The following is a 20,050-nucleotide window of genomic DNA, read 5'->3' on the forward strand; positions in this document are numbered from 1 at the left end:
AAATAGTAAATTAGGCAAAAGGCCTTTTGGGCCTCAATCTAACCCCCTGAATTCCACATGCTTCAGTGACATATGATATGGAGGCTTTCCCAGAAGGAAAGGAGATAGTTCTGCCAGCATTGTCCTTAGGCATGGAGCTAAGAATGACTATTCTTTCTCAGTTTTTCTTTGGAAGGAAATTAAGCACAGTAGGGTAAGTGTGGTCACATTCTTGCACTGTTCTGTGCCACTGGAGAGTGGAGCATTAATTATTCTTGGGTTCAGCAACTTCAGTCTGGAGGGCCAACTACTATTAACACCCAATGGGAAAAGAAGGAAAAGAGGGAAATGCAAGAGAGGGAAGGGGAGGGAAGGGGTAGTAGGAAGAGGAAAGAAAGGGATAAAGAGAGACAGAGAAAAAGGACAGGAGAATATAAGAATCTTTACATAGTTTGGAGTTGGTTATCATGATTAAGTTCAAGAATGGATTTCTGAGGGAACAGAGAGCTCTGCACAAAAAAATGATCCCTTACTCCTAATCTATAGTGCCCAACCTAGCACTCTACTCCCTGTATGAGAGAAATAAACACTAACCACTGACCCTCTGACCCTCATGACTCCAGTGGCAGGGACAGAACCTGAGTCTGGGGTAGAGAGCCCAGGATATGGACTTTCTAGAATTTTAGTCCCAAACGTTTACTCTCATCTTTTTATTTCTCTCCAACTTTTACAGTTTATTTCTAGGTATGAATGGCATGTGGAAAGTGGAGGCAGATGAGAGAGTGACTACAGGGGACAAAAGGGAGCAAGACTGAATTAAAATAACACATTTGAGGGAAAAAATACACAAGAAATACTGGGACCTTGGGAAAGCAAGACTGACTGACAGACAGACACAAACACACAGACACAAACACACACACACACGGGAGGAGACAGCCAGGGAAGAAGCACAAAGTCTGCCATCAGCAGGTTTGAACTACCTAGCACAGACCCAGAAAAGCACCAACACAAGCCATGCTTCAGCAAGGACCAAGATATGCTGATACAAAGGAGACTTAATGGGGTAGATGGTAACAGAATAAGAAAGTCAGGACTATGGAGAGACTGGTGTAAGGACTAAGATGAAGGGCTGGAGTGAGCTGCATGTGGGTTGCAATTGCCACAGCAGATTTCCTGGATCATCACTGTTCTTTGTTTTAGCTCCATTTCACAGCGTTTGACAGGGGGCAGTCCTGGACCATCCTGGGATCCTTCCAATCTAGTTTCCAGTTCCTGGGCTACATCAGTGCTTGGGACTTGCTTCTCATGCCAGAGGAAAAGATATATCCAAGGCTCAGAGGAACTAACTGAGCAGGAGATGAGCAAGCCAGGAGGGTAAATTGAGAACTTAAGTTGCAGCAGAACATAGTGTAGACCTATGGGCTTCCTGATGACTAGAAAATACTTCAGGATAGTGGGGCTCTTGTCATGGACAGCTCTATTCATACAGGAGAATAAGTGAAGATCTCAATACAGTTCTGCTTTGAGTAGGAATGTGGCTTTTAAATCCAGATCATTGAGGTTCCCGTTTAAAACACGACCTGCTTCTTAGGCTGGTAACTTACACGGTCTCCACTGTAGCAAAACTTCCCTCAGATCCTGGCTGGTTCCAACATGTCCCACTCTAGCAACGGCAGGAGAAAGATATGGGAAGCAAAGACAGCATGTGGGATCTTTGTGTCTCACGGTATGTGTATTGTAGGGGTCTTCAGAGTTATCCCCCTGCTCCCAATTCCAATACATGAATATGTGTTTATAGGTCAACCTACACTTCAATATATTCCATCAGATTATGGTGGCAATTATGATTTTTTCCGAGTTTTAAATATGGAGATAGTAGGCAAAATCACCCTGTTAATTATACAGGATGTAAAGGGAGTTGGGGTGCACAAAAATGTGGTACAGGGTAAAAGATCCCACTAATATTCTCAAGAGAAATAGGAAGAAATATAAAGCCAAAAAACCCCAGGATGACTGTACTGAGAGGACTCTGGCCAGACCTTTGCCCTTACATGCCTCTCCCCACAACTAACAAATTAGAAATGGGAAAGGAAGTGGCATAGCTCCAAAACCAGATCCTTCCTGCCACCCACAGCACCAGAGACATGTCTGTACTTTCAGAGCAGAGGGGGCTCTGATGCCGAGCGGTGACTCACCTGTGAGATCATGTGATTATTCAAGGGTGGCTGCTGCTGAGGCGTGGGTGGGAGAGCAGGAAGCTGCTGTTGCTGCTGTTGCTGCTGCTGTTGCTGCTGTTGCTGCTGCTGGACAGTACAAGGGAGAAGGCCCCGGACAGACTGGGATGAGGTGACCTGGTTGCACACTTCTGGGGCACCTAGTGCCATACCTAAGGCAAAGAGGAGGCCCACTGAGAGCTGTAAGCACAAGCCATGACCACGCCCCTGAAGGGCCCAGCTGCAGGGCTCCACCTTTCTTTGCCCTTTCTCTTCCCTCTCTTCTGTCCATTCCTGCACTGTCTTTTGAAGATCCACTTGCAGTTGCCTTGCTGATGGGAGTCCTTGTCTTTGCAGGGTTCTGCTCACCAGGGACAGGAACACATTAACCATCAAAGTTTGGTTTTAGAATTGAATAAAATGTGAAGACTGTTAAGTTTGAAGTAGCTAAAATCTTTCCATCATGACTAGACAGCTGAAAAGATGAATCTTCCCTTCCTGGTCCCCAAGGGACCTGTCTTGTGTTTGCTTGTTCTCAACTTGCAGCATCTCTTATAAAAATGTTGCTAAAAAGGCAACCTAAACACACATGAGTATACATGTACACATATCCTGCACCCAAATATTTCCCCCATTTCCAGGCTTTCAACATACGCACACATCCATTTAATGTGCTTTTACTGAACATCTACTCTGTGCAGGCATTATGGAATGAGCTAGGACACACGGGTAAAGGGAGCACAGTCCTCACCCTTAGGTAACACAAGATCTTGTGAAGGGAGATGGACACCCACCTAGCTGTTAAGATCTGATTAGAAGGGATCCATCAGTAATTTCAAAACAGGATCTAAAGAAGTGGTGACTGGAGAGATGGGTTTTAAGGATGAACAGAAGCTTGACAGACTGAGAGGGGACAAAGCTAGTACCATATTCAAGAAATGGCTGGAGGATTGTGGCACAACAGGTATCTGGAAATGAGAGGGCGTTGATAACCTGGAGTCAGGAAGTTAAGGCTACACGAAGCAGTTTGGACTTTCTCAGGCAGGTGATATAGAAACCTGAACATTGTTAAGGAACTTATGTGATTAAATCTGTTATAGATTGGTAAACTAGCAGGGAGATCAGCTTGAAGTCTAGTGCCATAATCCAAGAAAATAAAGGCCTGGATAAAGGCTGAGGCATTAGGAGGTCACAGAGAGGGGAGCTAGAGACCCAACAGTCAGAGGCACAATCTTCCCCTTCTTATGTCTGCTGAGTACGGACCTACAGAACTTCTGCAATGAGATTCAAGAAACTCTTCAAAGAGAGAAGTGTAGTGAAGGAGTGGCCCACCAGGTTTAGAGAGCTAAATATCTATCAAGAGTGCAGTAAGAACACAGAATGTTGTGCCACAGAGCAGACAGCAGAAGGCTGGTGGCAGAGTTTTCACACGGAGCACTAAGTCCCAGGTACTAAGCTCCTGAGACACAGCCACTGCATCAGTTCTCCACATTCTCACCTACTGGCCACTACAATTAATTACAAACAACTACACTCTATGGGCTCCCTCTGCTCTGCAAATCCTCTTTACAATCTCAAGGGGTCCAGAATGCAAGCAGCTATCATTTTCATTCCAGTATATAACTTGAACCTGGACTGACAGGCTGTCCAACCTCAGTCAGCAATCAGAAAAAAGAATACAATCCCAACCAGTTTTTCCAATAAGGAACAAAGATCTGAAAGAAAATCAGAGAGGGGACTAGATCCAAGAAATCAAGTTTCCCCTTGCCTGGCTGTGTTAGGATTCCAGGAAAACTATTCTGGGGCCAGTAAGTATCAGTGATGTTTTGGAGGAGACAAGCATGTGACATGGAAAGAAAGAAGCTGTGGTACCTGGCCTGGAGATCCTTCCTGCACTGCCACCTTTACTGCTTCCGATGCTGTCACCTCTGGTGAGGATGGAGATTCCACTGAAGCTGCTGGCTTTGGTGACAGGGGGCCGCATGCTCCGGACAGAGCCATCCGAGTCTGTGCTGCTCCAAGGCCGTGGTTCCAGGGATTTGAGTTCGCTGTCTGTGCTGCTCTGGCGGCTGCTTGAGGTGCGGCTCAACCCCTCACGGTTCCCCCTGCAGAGACCACAGTGGTCAGAGCACCCCCCACCCACCACTTCAGTAGAAGGGCTAGGAGAGAGTTCATTTCTATTCTATCAATGACAAAGAAGGGTAACGATTAGGGGGAGGATGGACACTGACTTCTTGTTAGTTGGCTGGCTAACTAAGACTTGATGGGAGCAGACAGAACAAGATCTAGTACAGTAATGAAGAGCACAGAGGCAAATCTAGAAGACAGTGCACTGGCAACTAATTCAATACATCAGACCAGAGGTGGACGGGAAACCACATACATGATGCTGAGATTGGCTGTGGTCTCTTCCCCACACACTGCGGGGATCCCACACATGCAGGACATAGTGGGAGCAGAGGAGAGCTAGTGCCTTCTGAGACTATTAAAACAAAAGGATTCCTAGAAGTTATTATTGCTAAAAGGCAGGAGTGGCCAATGACATGCATAAATCCCTCAACAAGTCTTCCACATAATACCTGTCTAAGCCAGTAGGGGTGCTGCTTATGGCCATCTTCCAGGGGTCAGAAGAAGAGTACAGTAGACTAAAAGGCACTCTAGAAAATTCCATCTGATAGTCTGGAACTGACCCAAACTATTTTGTGAAAGTTCCATCTTGGTGTCTGGGAATACTTGGTTCCAGGGTCTCTAAGTGCTCAAGTTCTCAGCAAGATCATGGGATTCAGAATGGAAAGGACAGAGTCTAGTTGACTCCATATTCACAACCCTATTGCCCTAGGCAAGACACAAAGCTAATGAAAAAAAGGGGTCTTCCTCTCTTATTTTGCTCTGATACACCAGGGTTATTCTGATGTTATAATCACTATGATTATAAATAGCTGTATGCCTTAAGATACCCAGAGTTTCCCTGAAAATGTCTTGTTGAGCTCTTACTGCTTCTTAACTAATAAGCAGCCAAAGACTAGAAATTTTCCTTTCACATCTTTTCCTCCCCTACTTGCCTCAAAACCTAATGATCTCAAGAAACCAAATGGCAACAAATGACAAAAGTTTTGGTATGAACACTGGGGAACAAGTAAGCAAAAATCACAGATGCTTGGGTTCCCTTCTTTCCACCACTATCCCACCAAAAACAAATAGAAATCCCCATGCTCTTAACTCCAAAGGTGCTAGGCTCAGAGTTATTTTAACTAAAAAAAGTATTTTTCTTAAAGGGGTTAATATGAAAGAACTATTAGGATATTACTTCAAAGGCACTAAGGGAAAAAAAGGGCAAATACATGCTAGGGGAATTTTTTAGCTTTTAGCCAAGGCAATCATGGTAGACTAGAACACACTGGCACAGCTGTAAGAGGCACATTAATTCTTTTTTGCCATCCCAACAACGTGTACCTATCTATAACCTCAATGCGTCTTTGCACAGTTCCAAGACTGGGAAACATTCTTGTTCCCAAAAACTTTACTTCTTTCTGTTACGATGTCAAAAGTATAATGGGAAACAAGAAAGAAATATACATCAAGGATTCCCCAGGAATACATCAGACCTGAAGTAAGAGACAACTGCTCTATCTCAATGGACAAAGGCCAGTATACTGAGAGGGCTCAATAAAAATGTGCATGTTCTTGGACTAAGGGAGTATAGCAGTGGCAGCTGATGAAGTTCAGCATTAGACATTAGAGCTTGATTTTGCAAGATAAGTCCTTAATGGTCTTTTCCACCTAAATTAAACACTTTGCTATGTATTAGGATAATTTTGCCATTACTTGCTACCAAAGGGAGACAGTGAATAAGGCATATTTAAACCAAGTATCTTGGGAAACTAGGGCCAAAACAGCAGCACTTCTATATTCACCTAGTTCCCCTAAGTGAGTTGAACCAAATGCTCAAAATGTAGATTGTCTGATGACACTCTAATTAAACTGGGTTAGTACACTACTACTCTAAGAGTATCTAAGAGATTCTAAGTTGAGTCTTGGCAGGAAACAGATGAGTTTTCCTACAACTAAGCCTACTTTCTAGTGATGTCTTCTCACTTCACTAAAAGTAAGGCAACTAGGGTGGGCGTTTGGCCTACCAGTTAAGATGCCTGCATCTTACACTGACATGCCTAGGTAGAATATTGAACTCTGGCTCTTGGTTCCAGCTTCCTGGGAGGCAGCAGAGGTGGTTCAAGTAATTGGGTTCCCAACTGGGAGCCCTGGATGGACACCTGGATTGAGTTCCCAACTCTTAGCTCTGGTGCTGGCCCAGCTCCAACTGTTGTAGGTATTTGGAGAACCAGTGGATAGGAACCCTCTGTTTTTCTCTCTGTCTCTTGAATAAATAAAAATAAAGCAATTAGGGAAAGCTATCTAGATTCAATTCAGAGCACTGGATTGGGTTCTGTTAGAGAGATGTGGATAAAGGACAAAGAGCATTCACACCTCATACCTCTGTAAAATCAGAGCTGATTCAGTTTTTATGCAGTTTGTTGGGTCTGAGGAGTGGGGTGGGGAGGCTTGTGAAAGAGGTGGCAATGAACATCAGTAAGCCAAACTCACTATGGCTTATTTATCGATGGTGCCGAATCTTCTAAAGAATTGGGAAATTGCCATAGTTATGGCTAGTATGGATGATGGTATACTGGTATGTTTCACAAATATAAACTGGGATATAAAGATATAAAATGATTATAAGCATCTTATCTTTAGAGTTCTGGACTAGTATCCAAACAGGGGAAGAAGCTACCTCCTTAACAGTGCATGATACCTCATTTCAGATGACCTAGATCTTTAGTCAAAGCTCAGTTTGAAAAAGCAGCAGCTTAAAAGGAGGTCTGGAGAGAGGGCTGCACCTGCTCACCAGATCTTTGAAACTACTATCTGCAGTTTGATGTAGATGGATGCCCATAGCACTAAAAGGGGATTGTTCCCAGCAGTCAATCTCAATCAGGGCTCCAAATAGAACACTACTTAGAAAGAAAGGGTTGATGTTTGTACAGAGCTGGTGTAGTGTAGTGACAAAAACACTGGACAAAGAATCAGCTTCCATTTTGCCACTAACAGCCACTTAAATTTGGGCTAGTCAATCTCTCTGTTTTTTTTTTTTTTTTTTGACAGGCAGAGTAGACAGTGAGAGACAGAGAGACAGAGGAAGGTCTTCCTTTTGCCGTTGGTTTACCCTCCAATGGCCGCTGTGGCCGGCGCATTGCGCTGATCCGAAGCCAGGAGCCAGGTGCTTCTCCTGGTCTCCCATGCGGGTGCAGGGCCCAAGGACCTGGGCCATCCTCCACTGCACTCCCGGGCCACAGCAGAGAGCTGGCCTGGAAGAGGGGCAACCGGGACAGAATCCGGTGCCCCGACCGGGACTAGAACCGGATTAGCCTATTGAGCTGCGGCGCCGGCCTTCCCATTTTTTTTTTTTTTTTAATCTCTCTGCATTTTTTAAGATTTATTCATTGATTTGGAAGGCAGAGTTACGGAGAGGGAGAGGGAGAGGGAGAGGGAGAGGGAGAGGGAGAGGGAGGGGGAGAGAAAGAGAGAGAGAGAGAGAGATTGAGATTGATTCTCCATCCGCTGGTTCACTCTCCCAATGGCCACAATGGCCAAAGCTGGGCCAATCTGAAGCCAGCAGCCAGGAGTTTCCTCCAGTTCCCCTATGTGGGTGCAGGGGTCCAAGGACTCAGACCATCTTCTATTGTGTTTCCAGGCCATAGCAGAGAGCTGGATTGGAAGTGGAGCAGCCAGGACTCAAACCAGTGCCCATATGGGATGCCAGCACTGCAGGCTGGGGTGTTAATCCACTGCGCCAGTGTTCGCCCCTGCATTTATTTTCTTAGATGTAAACCAGCTAACCAAATCAGGATGTTGAGAGAACTGAATCAAATAAAGTATACTTGGCAACTGTAAAGCTCTGTGCATTAATTCACACACAGGAGTTGGCCTGAAATTCCTATTATAGGAATTTTATTATTATTACAGGTATTCTGGTATGATCTACAACTTTGAAGTATAGATGTAGAATGGGTTTTTCTTTTTTTAATGTGGAGTACTTTATCTCTTATAACATCAACAATGCAAAACAATCTTTGCCTGGGCTTTTCTGATGGACTTCAGGTGGGACAGTCTAGGAGAAAAGGAGCTCAGAGAGATGGGAAATCTTCCACCCATGAAATGTGACATCTCACCATCCCAGTCTCTACATGGGTTGACTAGCCTTAGAAAGGGCCATGGGTTGCACAGCTGGTGTACTGGAAATGAGATCCCTAATCTGAGTTACTCAGAAAGTCCCTATTGAGTTTAGGATTCAAAAAAAGAGAAACCCTTTGGAAATCTGAATTATGAGTGTTAATGCTCAGTGTTTTAAGACTCAGGTTCTCTATATTCTATTGGTAAAATGGGAAGAACACACTTAAAATGAACTGGTTCTAAGATAGGGGCTGAGAGTAGTACTTCCCTTACCACTTTCTTAGATTATCCTCTGGGGTGGTATTGAGAGATGGAAATGAAAGAGGGATTCTTATGATTGCTTTGTAGGGAAATGGAGAATGTTACACACTGGGGAAGTTCATACAACTTCTACTAGCATTAACAGCAAGTGGTAGATAATCATATAAAGGACATGCTCTAAGTCAGACAGGTCCTCTCGGTACTTTCTAAGGTCATCTTGGACATGACATTGTCTCAAACAGAAAACTACACAAGCAGAGGTGTTCATGTATATGTTTTATATTTGTATATGTCCTATTTTTTTCCTCGAAGATAGAAAGCACTCCCTATGCTGGGTCAAGGATAAGCTTTCTACTTCTTCCCAGATTTAGAAAAGGCAGCCAGAGACACCCATTCTTTTACACCTTACTATAAATATATGCTCAAATCTTTCAAAAATGCCAATTTTAATAAATTTCTGGGAAGAATTACCTATCCCTGACACACCTATCCCCTTCACCACCTATTCAGGACTCAAAATGAAACCAGCAATGATTAAAATGAAGTCACTAAGCAGGAGCCATTTTCTTTTTAAATAGGGGAAAATATCCGATGTTGCAAAAACCACGAATTTAATTATTCCACAAGCAGCCATGCATGGAGCAAACCCACTCCGTTGAAAAGATTACAGCAAAACAAAACAAAATAAAAAATTAAAAGGAGAGATATAGATCACACAGAGGTACCTAAAAATCTGCCTTCTCTTGTGAGAGCTAGAAGAAAAGGCTTCTTTGGAGAGTCTGTTGGTTAACATTAAAAAAAAAAAAAAAAGGCATAATTACAGGAGTATATTAACCTCACTGACAAAGCTCAATGAGAAGCAGGGAACATGCTAAGTGGTACTAACCTGATGTCATTTAGATATCCGTTCTGGCCAGTCTAGGTGAGGGGGAGAAAACGGAAAATAACTTATAAGAAAACAGCATGGCATAACCGAAAAGGATGTCCATGATGCTATGAATACCCAAGGTCCTCAAACCAAAGCTCACCCCACCAACAGGGAGAGGGAGAGCAGGGACAAGATGACCCACACCCACACACCCAATCTGGCTTCTCACCTTCAATGGGAAAGAACACTTGGAAATTTTAGCCTTCCCACAGTTTAAAAAGAGGTTGATCAAGGTAGGAATATGGAAAAAAGGAAGAGGAAAGTATTAACCTAATTATTATTTCCTTTGTAGTTAGCTCTACATTTATTGTGCTAGAGGAAAGCTGAGTATTAATAATTGGTGTATGTGGTCCTAAAGAGTGTGTTCAAAGGAAGAGAAAAGGGAGACAAGAAAAAGAAATCTCATTTAAAAAAAAATTATCTTCAGTGACTATTCCATTACTGTTGTCTACACTGGCCGAAATAAAAGACATTCTACCTGAGACCCAAACAGGGTAGGATATTGGGGAAGCAGGTACTTTTCAAAGCCTAGAAAAAATGAGAAAATTAAAAGCCTGACACATTCCCTTTGGGGTCATCTTCTGACCAAGTCATGTGCTGAGAGAAGTGAGCACTGTGGTGGATTCCCAAGCCTTAGAAAAAAGTACCAAGAGTGTCCAGCCGCTGAGCAGAGTGGGCTCTGCACAGAGCAGAGCCCATGTTGGGCAGTTCTCCCAGAACACGGCTCTGGCTCCAGAAGGCTGCAGCAGCATTTCCATCCAAACACCCTTCTTGCCACTTCCCTTTCTTTTTGGCCTGCCTCTTGCCCCTACTCCACCCGAGAGCCCACAGCCCCACCCCTGATCAGCTTCCTTTGACTGGCCAGGCTCCTCTGCTCATGGAATCTTTGGAGTGTGGTGGGCTTTGGCCAGTTTTCCTTGTCTAGACTTTCTCAAACTCCTGATGCCTCTACTATGACAAGAGTTAGGAAGTGCAGAAATGAAAGTGATAAATCCACAGGATTTAACAGAAGCTTAAGACTAGAAATCAGGAGAAAAAAAGGATAGAAGAGCTAACTTTGCCTTTGTTATGATACAGGTATATACATTCCAGTGTTGCTCACAGAAAGTCCCAATAACCTATTACAAGTTGCCTTTGCTTTCAGAACATCTGTGGCTTTGTTAAGGGCTGCTATGGTGGAGTAGTCACTTTCCATGTGTCACTGAAACAGAGGGACACACCAGGGATAGTCAGCTAGTAGACTACAATGTCACTGTTACTTCTTAATCTAAAGAGCCCACAGCAGAGCAAACTTTCCTGAGGTGGTTTACCTTAGGGTTAAGAGCATGGGCTCTGGAGCCAGAATGCCTGAATTCAATTAGCAGCTCTTTTCACTAACTAGCAGTGTGACACTAGGTGGCTACCAAACCTCTCTGAGCCTCAGGTCTTCATTTATAAAATACAGAAAATAATGTAATTACTTCACAGGCCTAGTGTGAAGATTAAATGAGTTGATCTACAAAGTGTTAAGAACACTAAGAAATAAAAAGCATTATATAATTGTTTGCTATTATTATCCACCAATCCGCTCTGACAATAGTTTAGGGACCTCACTGGCCACAGTCACATAAAAATGACATCTCTCCTCTCATTCCACCCAGCTGGTTTGCAGGTAAAGACAGAGAACCTTCTTCGGGCAATGATTGGATAATCTGGAGGACATATTTTTCTGACTCAGAATGGAAGTATATATACCAGGAGGCAAGAAGACAGCTTCTCCTCAGACTTTGGGTCAGAAGGCTTATCATGTATCAGTCCCCAGTGAGGATCCTTGGAAGTACATGACTCTCCTGAGATAATGGAACAAGTACACAGAGGAGTTTAGTTTTCAGTTGGAGACAGTATTTTTCTGAGGTAATGATGAAAAGATATATATATATATATATATGTATATATGTATAGACAGATAGACAGATATGCCTTGCTTAGAGAAGGTGGAATGGGGGAATGGGAGGAGAGCAATGTCCATCTAAGTACACTGACATAAACTAACCATCTTTTGATAATGAAAGGAGAGTGGCATTCCTTTCTTTCTTGTTAATGTGACTATGGGATGGTGCTGCTATCTGGATCCTACATTTTCTGGAGATTTGTTCTTCTCTCAACAATTCATTCCCTTTTCTGAATTGTATGCTGCCTTCAATATAGTAGGAAAAAACAACCAGACACAAGGGCATCAAGTGTAACTGATATGGTCCACAATTCTTAAGAATAAAGTTGCCTAAACTGATTCACATTGCCTCTTAGCCCATGGAGCTGGTCTTGTTGTCGGAAGCAAGGTAAGAAACATAGAAAGAGAGAGACTTCTTGTTCAGGTAGAGACTGGTGGGAATAGTGGTACTCTCTCTGTGTAGGCAGAACAGGGCACTCATACAGGATGGATGCTACACCTGTGTTCTAACAATGACCAACATAGCCTAAAAGTGAAGCTTGTCAAACAAGATGAATGTAAGCCTGTGCAGACACTAGGTCTTCTGCTTAGAAGCAAAGATGCCTAAAATGGATAGTGGGAGTGGAAGAGGTAAGTGGGAAGAGGGTTTAACAGGCAAGATTCAGGGCCCTTCCGTAAGCCCTGTCAAAACCGTTTCTATTTGCAGTCTAGTCACATTTACCAAATTCAGCCACTCCAAGTTTTAGTTCTCTTTGAATACCATACAGAAACATATTAAAAATAATACAAACAAAAACTTGCAGCTTCCCAATAAGCCACATTTAATTTTGGAGATCAGTCCTGGGACTGGCTGATGTTGGTTAAAAAACAAACAAACAAACAAACAAAAGAAACAACCCCAAAAACATTTATGGAGGGTTCATTCCATTCACAGTTCCAAAGATTAAGAGCTAAAAGCTATGGGCTGACAACTCTCAGAAGCTACACTTACCTCTCGGGCAAATATTCTCTCTCGGGCCCTTTGATATTCCTCCTCTCTCTCTTCTATTGACTTGCTCCTCCTTCCATCCTGCAATGGAACTCTGATCTAGATCGATGAGCAGAATTAAGCTAGTTAAGTTCTCCTCGTACTGCAAGCTCACTGCACACCAGCAAGGAAGAGAAACCGGGAAAGTTTACAGTTGCCATCAAAAAAATGGAAAAAAAATAAAATTTCCAGTCCTGGACAGATTTCACTGGGTACATCTGACCATGCAGTTTGGGAGATCAGGTTTTCTGGATGGCTAGGGACTGTCCATCTCCCCACCCACCCCAGAGTACCAAGAACAACTATTTATAAGGATTGGGCTGCTTCCCTGCAGTAATCAGGTACTCTCCAGTTAATAAGGATCAAAACAAAACAAAACAAAAAAACAAAACAAAACAAAAAAGCAGCCCTGGGAAAATAAACATTGCTTTAGAGGGAAAGCAAGGGAGAGAAGGAAGTTAGAGAGGGAGAGGAAATGGGTATTAAGCAGAGCTGAACACAGAGAAGGAAGTTTACAGAACTAGCATCTGACATTATCCCTTCTTTAGTCACTAGTGCTATGGCTGAAGACCCAAGTCACATACAACTCAGTAAAGAGGGCCTTGGGAATGAAATCCCAAGGGCGAAGCTAAACTGAAAAGCCTAAGCATTTCTTTTCATCTTAACCATAGCAACCGGAGGGAGGGAATAAGAGAAAGAAGTTACAGAAATAGAGAAGAAAGAGAACAGAGCAACACAAAGAGGAAAAGAGAAAAAGGAGAACAGAAGAGACAGATGGACAGAGGAAGGAGCAAAGCACAGTGAAGGGAGGGGAGAGAGAGAAAGGGAAAAGAAGGAAGTGGAGGATTAAGAACTTGACATTCTCTGAAAAATGGTATGCAGTGATGAGAAGGGATGGCTGGGCTGATGGCCTCCTCTGGCTACTAGTCTATCACTGAATTCCCCATCACTCTCTTTGGCCTGCGATTCATTTTATGAACACTTTCCTGAGTAGAATATAACACAGTTTCCTTATCCACACTGCTCTGAAAGGTAAGGAGCGTTAAAGGAGAACACTTCTCAAATGCGTGTCATCAGGCTATAAATGATTCTGACCTTCAGTCCACGGGCTTTGAAAGCTTCAGAGGAAGCACCCACCGACTGCTAGCTCCTGGCTGAACTTCTTTACCTTCACCAACCCCCAGGGGCAGCAATAACTTCAGGGGTATCCATTTTGCCTAGATTTAGTTTCCACTTGTCTTAACAACCTAAACACTACCAAAAGTCCTTTTATCCATCCAAAGATGACGCAGGACCTCAAAGAGCCATTTTTGTCCTCAGCCTCTAACAATGATAAACTAAAGGCAGAGGGGAAAGAACATAATAGGTTTTGAGGTCAGCCAGAATCTAAACTCTGCCACCTCCCCATAATGTGGCTTCAGGCAAGTGACTTAACATCTAATAGCCTCAGTTTTCTTATATGTAATGTGGGACTAATAACCCGCATCTACATTGGGTTGTGGAGAGATAATGCATAACGTGTTCAGAACAGAGCCTAGTTCAGGAGAAACAGTTAAAAAATGCTGATTACTATGCTTATTAATGATCTTACAGATAGAAAGTACACAAAACCTACCCTATTATGAATTAAGCCTGAAGCTGAGAAATAAGTTCACAATAGGGACAGACTCTACTCTGCCTCAACGTGCCTCTAGGCCTGAATAATTCCTGATCCACAGAAAAATGGTTGTGGGAAAACGGAGAGAAGGGCATCAGGATGGAAAGGCTCTTTCTTGTTTTTTAAAATTTTTATGTCTTCTTGTATGCTTCTTTGATTTCAGTCAGACCCAGTGTGTTTGTCCACAGCAGACAATGGCACTTTTCTCAAAAGGACTCCCTCAAATACTCCAGTAGCAAGCAAGACAGGTCCTGGTCTCAAGACCATACAAAATCCCAAGAAATCAAATTTGACTCTAGAAGTAAGATATTATTTCAGTCACCATTAATTAGCAAGATTCATATTGGCTGTACCCAATCATGCTTTTCAAACCTAATCCTCTTTGGAGGCCAAGTAGAAGCAGGCTGGATCTAAACTCTCTACTCAAGGAAACTAACCCTCAATCACTTACTACCTAAAGGGTAGGCCAGAGATTAAAGCAATAGCCAGGCCCATAAATGAAGGGTCAGGACATGTTGTTCCCTTCTCATTCCCACAGGAGGGCACCACAAAGGGGATACTGCCTGAAGTTCCCAGCATCAAAAGTCAAATTAACTCACTCACCTTTGAGTTGGGAAAGATTAAGAAATTGCAGAAAGGGATCAGAAACACCTTTATAATTGGTTAAATTAGACCACAACTTTGCCAGTCCTGAGCTAGGATAAGAATGGAAGCAGAATAAAGTAGCTTCTGGTGGTTCCCAAACAAATCCCTAACTCTTGGAGAAAAAAGAATGAAACCATCAGCTGGGTCTAGGCTGAGGCAGGGAGGAACCTTGCTTTGTCCAAAGACATGGAGTTAGAAGTCAGTGGTAGACCCAAGGAGTTTCAGGCCAAATGAGATCACCCAGCAAACCTCAGCACCATGTCTCTCTGGGGCTAACAGGGTGGCACCCAGCTCAACAAGTGTAGTTAGTCCTCAACCCAAGTCCACACCAACTCAGTACAGCTCAGGAACATTTTCCCATACCAAGATATTTTGAGGTTTCTCCATCCCACAAAAATTCTGCTCCCTTCCCAGTTTCTCTTACTGCTCTCTCTACAGACCCACCCCTTTCCGTTCTTCACCTGGTTATCATCTCGGTCCATACTGGCATCGTCTCTTTTCAGAATGAACCTCTGTTGAAATTCTGCATTCTTCTCATCCTTTATATGTTCTGAGAACCTCTGCTCAGGACTAGAATTTGGAGAGAAATGTGGAAGGAAGGGAGGAAAAGATCCTTTTGTTAGGAGCAGCTCTTCTACGTGCAGTTCCTTACATTACACGATTCCCACTCAGGGAAACTCTGGAGTCAGGTATCCAGAAAAGAAACACGAGGGTTTTAATGAAGTCCTCTGAGTCTGCTCTATATCCTTTCTTACATATTCTCACAATGCTTCTTCCTCCAAAGTTATACCTATCCTACCAGTGAAGGTGAAGAGAACCCAGGGCCAGTCCTTATAAAACACAGCATCTATCTCTAACACTTTACAAGAGTGGGAATTGATAATGTAACTAACACCTGCCCCCACACTGCCCCCCCAACCCCGCCCCGGGAGAGACATCTTGATCTTGCACCTTCCTCTTCCACCCCAGTAAGTTATCCCAGGAAGTCTTCCAAATCCACAGTTTCCTCCCTTACATTCTTGTATTACTGGTTTTGTTGATGATGACAGCTTTCCCAGTTTGATCAACATTGTGATCCATCCCAAAGTAGGCAGCTACCCGGTGTAATAGCATCCGGTGATATGAGGTCATCTGAGGGAACTTCTTGAACTGGTTACTGAAGGGAAACCCGGGGGGTGAGGGAAAGTGGAATGAGACAAACAGCCATAACAGTCAATTGTAATGTTTCTTACAGGAGTTCAAAGTAGAGAATTTCTTAGGAGAAACAGACATATCATAAGGAAGATAGATATTTACTCAATGGGAACAAAAAAGGTTTCTCTCAGTTTCTTTATTGATAGTGTTTTGCAGACTACTCAGTCCACTATCATTATTAAGGCCACTTTGTAAGCCCGTGGGCCCAGCCACCCAGATGATGTTCAACAAAGAAAAAAAGGGAGAAAGTCAAGAATAGTAAAATTTGGGACAAGAACTAACTGCTGAAAAGAAGTAAATTCTTTTCCAATTCAAGTCTGTGAGTTCTAATTGTTTACTTAATTGTCACACATACATTCTTTAACCCATTTCTGATTGCTTCTCCCCTAATTCATTTTGTTCCCCAGTGAGTAATTAGTTTCAGATTCACACTTTAAGGGAAGGATGAAGAAGGGACGTCCTAAATTTGTGTCTCAATTTTCCTCCAGTGCCCCCTCCCACCTCTAGATGTGTATTTCATACAAGTAACTTACTTGTTGTCATTAATAAATTCCAGAATCTCCTGTTCTAATTTTAGCAGCATCATTCTGTCCCTGTTTAAAAAAGATTAAAACAAAACAAAACAAAACACAGCCCTCCCATAGACACTGAAAGCAGGGATTTAAAACACAACTTGTTTACCACAAGAGCTAATGGGAGGGACAGAGCCAACCTTCAACAAGGACTGTAATGCAGAGCCTCACTGGGCTGACAATAGTGTGAAAGACAGAAACAACTGAAGTATAAATTTTACAGGGTCCTCCCAGTAACAGACTCTATCATCTATATCAGAAATCTCATTCTTTTAGCAGTATATTCATATAAACACAATTATAAATCCAATAATTTTTATACATTTTATCTGGTTATATATAAACTTTTAAGGCGATTACGATTTAGCTTATGTATAAATAAATAATTTTCCCCTGTGCTTTTTAATCAGAGTACTCCCAAGGTCTGCACATTTCTTTGTCTCTGCATTCTTCCACAGAATTTTTTTTAACTCTTCCCAAAGCTGAAACCTCAATGAGAGGGTATTCTGAATCTCTCACAGAACATAAAAGTATTTGAGAAAGACTGGGGAGGGGCGGGGAGGAAGGGAGATCCTAGATTCTTATGGAAAAATTCTGTCAAGCTGCTTGGCCTCCTGCTGGCCTCTATTCCCTTTTCCTTTTATACCAATCATATTATTACCTTGGGTTCTTTTTCAGTGTATTTACAATAAATTCATGCAGATCTATTCCAGTGGAGTCTGTATATTCTTGGCTGGAGTCTAGAACCACAGCAAAAAAGAAATTTAAAATAAATGAAACTAGCTTGCATAGTATCTAATGCCAAGCAAAAGGCCACAACCTAACCAGGAGAGAAGAGACTAGGAGGCTTATCATGAACTCCAGAATGATCATGACTAGCCAGCTCCCCACATTAAGAGGATGAGGAATCTGGGCCACAGTGTTGCATCAACAGCTCATTGAAAAGCCCCTGACCAATACTAAGTATTTGCTTAATGTTCTGATTAAAACAAAACAGGTTTTATTATAGCAAAAGAAAATAAATTCCAGGTAAGGACAGTCAGGGTTAAACTTTCAGAATCTCTGTAAATACGCCCGATTACTTTTAATCTCAAGGTGGCCTTTTTGGTCAACTACCATTTTTATAGGCTATGTCTTTTTGTTGCCAGTCTAACCGTGTAAAGACAAAGAGTTTAATAATTAGAGGCAAATATGCATTATCATTTTTTAAAAAAAATCACTCCAGCCATCCCCAAATCAAAATATAAATGGTGTCTGCAGGAAATGCTCCAGTTGCTTTCCATATCACCATTTTTTCCAGAGTACAAACAAAATCAGAATTGACTACACTGTCTTCCAATGGGCGGTGACAATGTAGATGGAGCAGCTCTCTGTGACAGGTGAGCTATCACAGCAGGGTTGGTTAAAGAAGCAAAGAAAGGAATCTAGTTAGGCATCTACCCAGCCAATCAAGTCAACAGACACTATAGTTAGGCCAGTAAGACAAGCAGGTACCAGATTTCTGAATGAAAAGAAAAGCCACTTGAGTCCAGCCCTAGGACAGGTAGGAGATGGAGGAAGTCCTCACCTCTGGAGAGCATCTTTCTTGGGACCTTTTCTTTGTTTTTGTCCTTGTCTTCTTTTTCAGAGACATCTTTAGTGGACTTTTCTTCCTCCTTGTCAGAAGGACAACTGATGTGCAACTGAATTATATCCTTAAACAAGAGGAAAAAAGGAATATAATCAAGGAGGGGGAAAAGATTTTAACTGTCTTGTAGCTGCCCTGGAATCTCAAAGAAGGCCAATCTTGGGGAGGCATCTTTCTCTTACAGAAGACTGTATTTCATTCATTAAACTGTTTTTCATTTTTGTTCCACCAAGAGGGTAAAGGCTAAGTTTTTTCTGCCAGCAATCACGGCCTAATCTATGCAGAGTTCAAGTTACACCAGCTGTTCTTAGAGTAGGAATTGGATGGAAATAAAATGGTGGGAGTGAGAAAACAAGATCTAGCCCTAAGATTTCCTTGCCTTCAGTATCCCAGGTGGTCAAGCTATAAAGACTTAAATTTCATGCTTTCACCAGGCCACTCTTTACTGGCAGCTTTTGTTTTGAAAGGACTTCCACTCCAATTTCCAAGATTGATGCTGATGTGTGATTGCTATACTACACTTTACCAAACAACTGCCACACTCAAAAGCTACAATTTGTCCTGTAAATGACCTACCTGGGTTTCTAGTGTCCCATCAGCAAATGGGGTAGAGGACTCCTCACACACTGCCAGGCTTCGTACCAACTTCAGCTTAGAATTAGACTGAAAAAAAAAATGTGTATGTACACATACATATATATATATATACACATACATATATATGTGTACACACACACACACACACACACACACACACATATATTCCCTTGGTGAACATTCAGGAACTTTTGGCTGAATCAAGGGTACCCTCCTCAGCTCTGTTAGTTGCTGCTTCTAATAAATGTTTTTGTCCCCTAAACAAGTTCTACTCACCAGTTTCTGATTCATTTGGAAGATATTTCTCCTGCTTAAAATGGCAGACATGTAAAAACAAAAAGCCTACATGGATAGAATAGTAAATTCACTCACTTAATTCTCTTCTCTCTCTATCCTAGTGTTCCAATTTCATTCTCAGCTATTTACTATGAACACAAACTAGCACAGCATTGCAGAAAGATACCATATTTTCTTTCTTTTTTATTTTTATTTTTTTAAAGATTTATTTATTTATTCAAAAGTCAGAGTTACACAGAGAGAGGAGAGTCAGAGAGAGAGAGAGAGAAGTCCTCCATCCAATGGTTCACTCCCCAGCTGGCCACAACGGCCGGAGCTGCACTGATCTGAAGCCAGGAGCCAGGTCTCCCACATGGGTGCAGGGTCCCAAGGACTTGAGCCATCTTCCACTGCTTTCCCAGGCCATAGCAGAGAGCTGGATGGGAAGTGGAGCAGCCAGGACTTGAACCAGCACCCATATGGGATGCCAGCGCTTCAGGCCAGGGCGTTAACCCGCTGCACCACAGCACTGGCCCCCGAAAGATACCATATTTGAGAGCCACAGTCCTTGCCTAAATTCCTGATTTGCATTTAGAAGCTATGAGACTCTGGGCAAATTACTTGATACTCTGAGTCTCTCTTTTTCCTCAATAAAATTAGAATAAAAATGTCTAAGTCATGAGAAATATATGGTACACAGTATATAAATATACATACCATTAAACAGTGCTTAGCATACAGTAAACAATATATGCTAAATGATTATATACCTAAGGTGGGAAAGGTATGGAAAGGACTTTCTAAGAAAGGATGAAAGAGGAGGACAAAGAAAACTTTATATAACATTTGAAATTTATTTATTTATTTGAGAGGCAGAGAGAGATCAACAGAAAGAGAGCTACCAAATGCCAAA

At 42.4% G+C, this 20,050-nt stretch overlaps 1 protein-coding gene across 50 annotated transcripts in view; it reads right to left on the minus strand.

Annotated features, from left to right (window-relative positions):
- R3HDM2 (R3H domain containing 2) overlaps positions 1-20,050 on the minus strand; it is a 176,089-nt gene that overhangs the window by 18,923 nt on the left and 137,116 nt on the right. For 20 of the 50 annotated variants that reach the window (XM_070052478.2, XM_070052456.2, XM_070052443.2 and 17 more), the window contains 11 exons: positions 18,841-18,927; positions 18,205-18,331; positions 17,299-17,377; positions 16,599-16,658; positions 15,887-16,027; positions 15,333-15,441; positions 12,534-12,629; positions 9,571-9,602; positions 9,410-9,463; positions 4,068-4,300; positions 2,178-2,368 (listed from right to left, as the gene is read on the minus strand). In XM_070052478.2, coding sequence (XP_069908579.1) covers positions 2,178-2,368; positions 4,068-4,300; positions 9,410-9,463; positions 9,571-9,602; positions 12,534-12,629; positions 15,333-15,441; positions 15,887-16,027; positions 16,599-16,658; positions 17,299-17,377; positions 18,205-18,331; positions 18,841-18,927 — 1,209 coding nt within the window. The remainder of the gene's footprint in view (positions 1-2,177; positions 2,369-4,067; positions 4,301-9,409; positions 9,464-9,570; positions 9,603-12,533; positions 12,630-15,332; positions 15,442-15,886; positions 16,028-16,598; positions 16,659-17,298; positions 17,378-18,204; positions 18,332-18,840; positions 18,928-20,050) is intronic. The other 30 variants (XM_070052491.2, XM_070052475.2, XM_070052490.2 and 27 more) reach the window with 5 other exon arrangements.

This window comes from Oryctolagus cuniculus, chromosome 11 (assembly GCF_051225735.1).
Source record: "Oryctolagus cuniculus isolate XC-2025 breed Fujian yellow rabbit chromosome 11, ASM5122573v1, whole genome shotgun sequence".
Lineage (NCBI taxonomy): Eukaryota > Metazoa > Chordata > Mammalia > Lagomorpha > Leporidae > Oryctolagus > Oryctolagus cuniculus.